Source organism: Mesitornis unicolor, unplaced genomic scaffold (assembly GCF_000695765.1).
Source record: "Mesitornis unicolor isolate BGI_N332 unplaced genomic scaffold, ASM69576v1 scaffold30748, whole genome shotgun sequence".
Lineage (NCBI taxonomy): Eukaryota > Metazoa > Chordata > Aves > Mesitornithiformes > Mesitornithidae > Mesitornis > Mesitornis unicolor.
The window spans coordinates 6096-8429 of record NW_010204378.1 but is presented as its reverse complement, the minus strand read 5'-3'; the positions used below and the strand labels follow the sequence as shown (position 1 = coordinate 8429).

Genomic DNA, 2334 nt, shown 5'->3' with positions numbered 1-2334 from the left:
CACCAGCTCCCTCCCCTTTCCATTTCACACATGGTTGGCATTGGCAAACAGACACCGTAACACAGGCAAGGGCATCCAAGCTGTGGCTCTCGGTTCCCGCTCCCTTTCCCTGATCCCGGGAAGGCAGGGTGGGATGGAGAGATAAACCCTTGGACACAGCCACCCCTTTTCCTGCTCCCTGCTGCAGCCATGGTTGCCAGCACTCAGCCCTGGCATTCCCATCCAGACGGGAAAACAACTGGCTCTCAGAAACCATGACCAAGATGGGGAGAGAAACGGGCAGGGAGCACCAGGCTGGGGTTAGGTGAGAGTTAGGGGAGCTGTGGCCCGGTCCTCCCCACGGTTGCTGCCTAAAAATGTGGGTATGGAGAGGAAGCCAGCACAAGTCTCCAGCAGGTGCCCCCAGAGCCCAGCATCCCAGGGGAGCACCCCTTGCCTGGCCCCTGCCTGCACTGGGAGCTGCCCCCTCTCCCTGTCAGAAAATTAATGGCCCTGCTGCTATGGTTAATTGGCTTTGATTGCTCCACATTAATTATTAACTGTCCTCTGCCTGCGCGTCTGTGCGGGTTATTGGCAGAGGGGGAACTGGAAGGGTGTTTCAGGGTGGGGGCTGCTGATGTGTATGGGGCTACAGAGCCCAACTACCCCAGCTGAAGCCCACTGGCCAGGCTGGCCACCCACTTGCCCACCCAGACGTGGAGGAGCAGCAGCACCCATCGTGTCTGGGGGCAGCACACCCCGGGGACACCCCTTTGGAGTACTCTCGCACCCTCTCACTGGGGTCTGCTGTGGCACAGGGCCCTTGCCGGGACCAGCGGGGGCCACAGTCCTGTCTGCAGCCTCGGCAGAGCCACTGCTGCAGCTTCCCCTCCCTTGATGAATGGTGCAATTAAGCACAGCCTTCTCCCGCCGAGCCCAGGGGATCCATCCGAGCGGGGCAGCCTGAGATGGATGCTCTGCCACAACCCATTACAGGCAGCGTCTTAGTTGGGCTGCAGTGGCAGGCACCGAGCCCCCCGCCAGCTTGCAGGGACCCCGCAGCTCCCATCCCGTACCCCAGCACGGGGACACGCAGCACCCACGCCAGGAGGGCCCCACGTGCCAGGATCCCACAGCCCGCCTGGGTAATCACTTGTAATTAGGGAACATCAGGATCTGGGATTAGCAATCAGAGCCTGCCCCCTCCCCAGTAATGGTGAGTAATTGGTACTAATAACACACTAATTAATTTGCATCAGGCCTGATCCTGATCAGGCCAATAATGAGGCTCCTGTGGACTTCAGCCGTGGCAGAACCAGACCCACACCATGGGGTGAGGAGGCTGGGCTGTGCCTGGCCCTCGCTGGGATGGGTGCTCAGCACCGCACTGGTGCTGTCCCACACAGGATGGTACAGTGGGGCTGGGAGCACGACCGGGTGCTTCAAGGGGTGAGGAAGGGTTCCCTAATTGTTTTCAGGGGGGAAGGATTTACATAGCATTATTATTTTTCCTCCTGGTAGCTAAAAATAACCTAATCAGCCTGGCCTTTGAAGCCACCAGGGGGGTAAATAGCATCTTAATATGGATGTGTGTGTCAGCATAATCAGCACGCAGAAAGGGCCCGCGATGATGGAAGAGTTTAGCATTTAGAGCTCATTAGGCTGACATGGTACCGAGCGGTCGCTGGCAGCCGTGCTGCGTCGTGTCACATCCTCACCAGCTCAGCCCCGTTCCACGCTGCGGGGTCACCACAGCCCCACCACCCGTGACCAGGCAGAGCTTTGCTCTTGGGGGTCGTCCTCAAAACGAGTCGACCCTGCTGACCCCCTCTGTGCCCTGCAGGTACATCCAAGGAGCCTCCTCCCCGAAGGACATGGTCATCATTGTGGACGTGTGAGTACCCGCGTGGTTGCTGGGCTGACCCAGGCCAGGGCAGTGGCGCAGCCCTCAGGGTGTCACTGTTCCACCGGTGGCCGTGGGGAGCCCTGTGCCCCCTCACTGCCGAGCCCCCAGCGCCCCTCTCTCCCGGCAGGAGCGGCAGCGTGAGTGGCCTCACCCTCAAGCTGATGAAGACCTCGGTCTATGAGATGCTGGACACCCTCTCAGACGACGACTACGTCAACGTGGCCTCAGTGAGTGCTGCAGGGCAGGCAGCAAGGCCGTGCCCCCGGTCATCTCCTGGCTCCCCACCGTGAGAGCCCTTTGCCCCCAGACCCATGGTGGCACATCGCCAGGCGCCCAGCCCACGCCAGCCCTCCCCTGCCTGGTCGCGGGTGCACCAGCGCTAATTAACGCGTCTGGCCCGGCTCCGTTAGCTGGATCGCTGCTCCCCTAATGAATGGGCCCTGCTGCCA

At 60.8% G+C, this 2334-nt stretch overlaps 1 protein-coding gene across 1 annotated transcript in view; it reads left to right on the top strand.

Moving 5' to 3' along the window:
• Positions 1–1822: 1822 nt before the first annotated feature.
• CACNA2D2 (calcium channel, voltage-dependent, alpha 2/delta subunit 2) overlaps positions 1823–2334 on the top strand; it is a gene marked incomplete at both ends in the record, with an annotated part of 6407 nt that continues 5895 nt past the window's right edge. Inside the window, 2 exons of the mRNA XM_010191041.1 lie at positions 1823–1873; positions 2013–2112. Coding sequence (XP_010189343.1) covers positions 1823–1873; positions 2013–2112 — 151 coding nt within the window. The remainder of the gene's footprint in view (positions 1874–2012; positions 2113–2334) is intronic.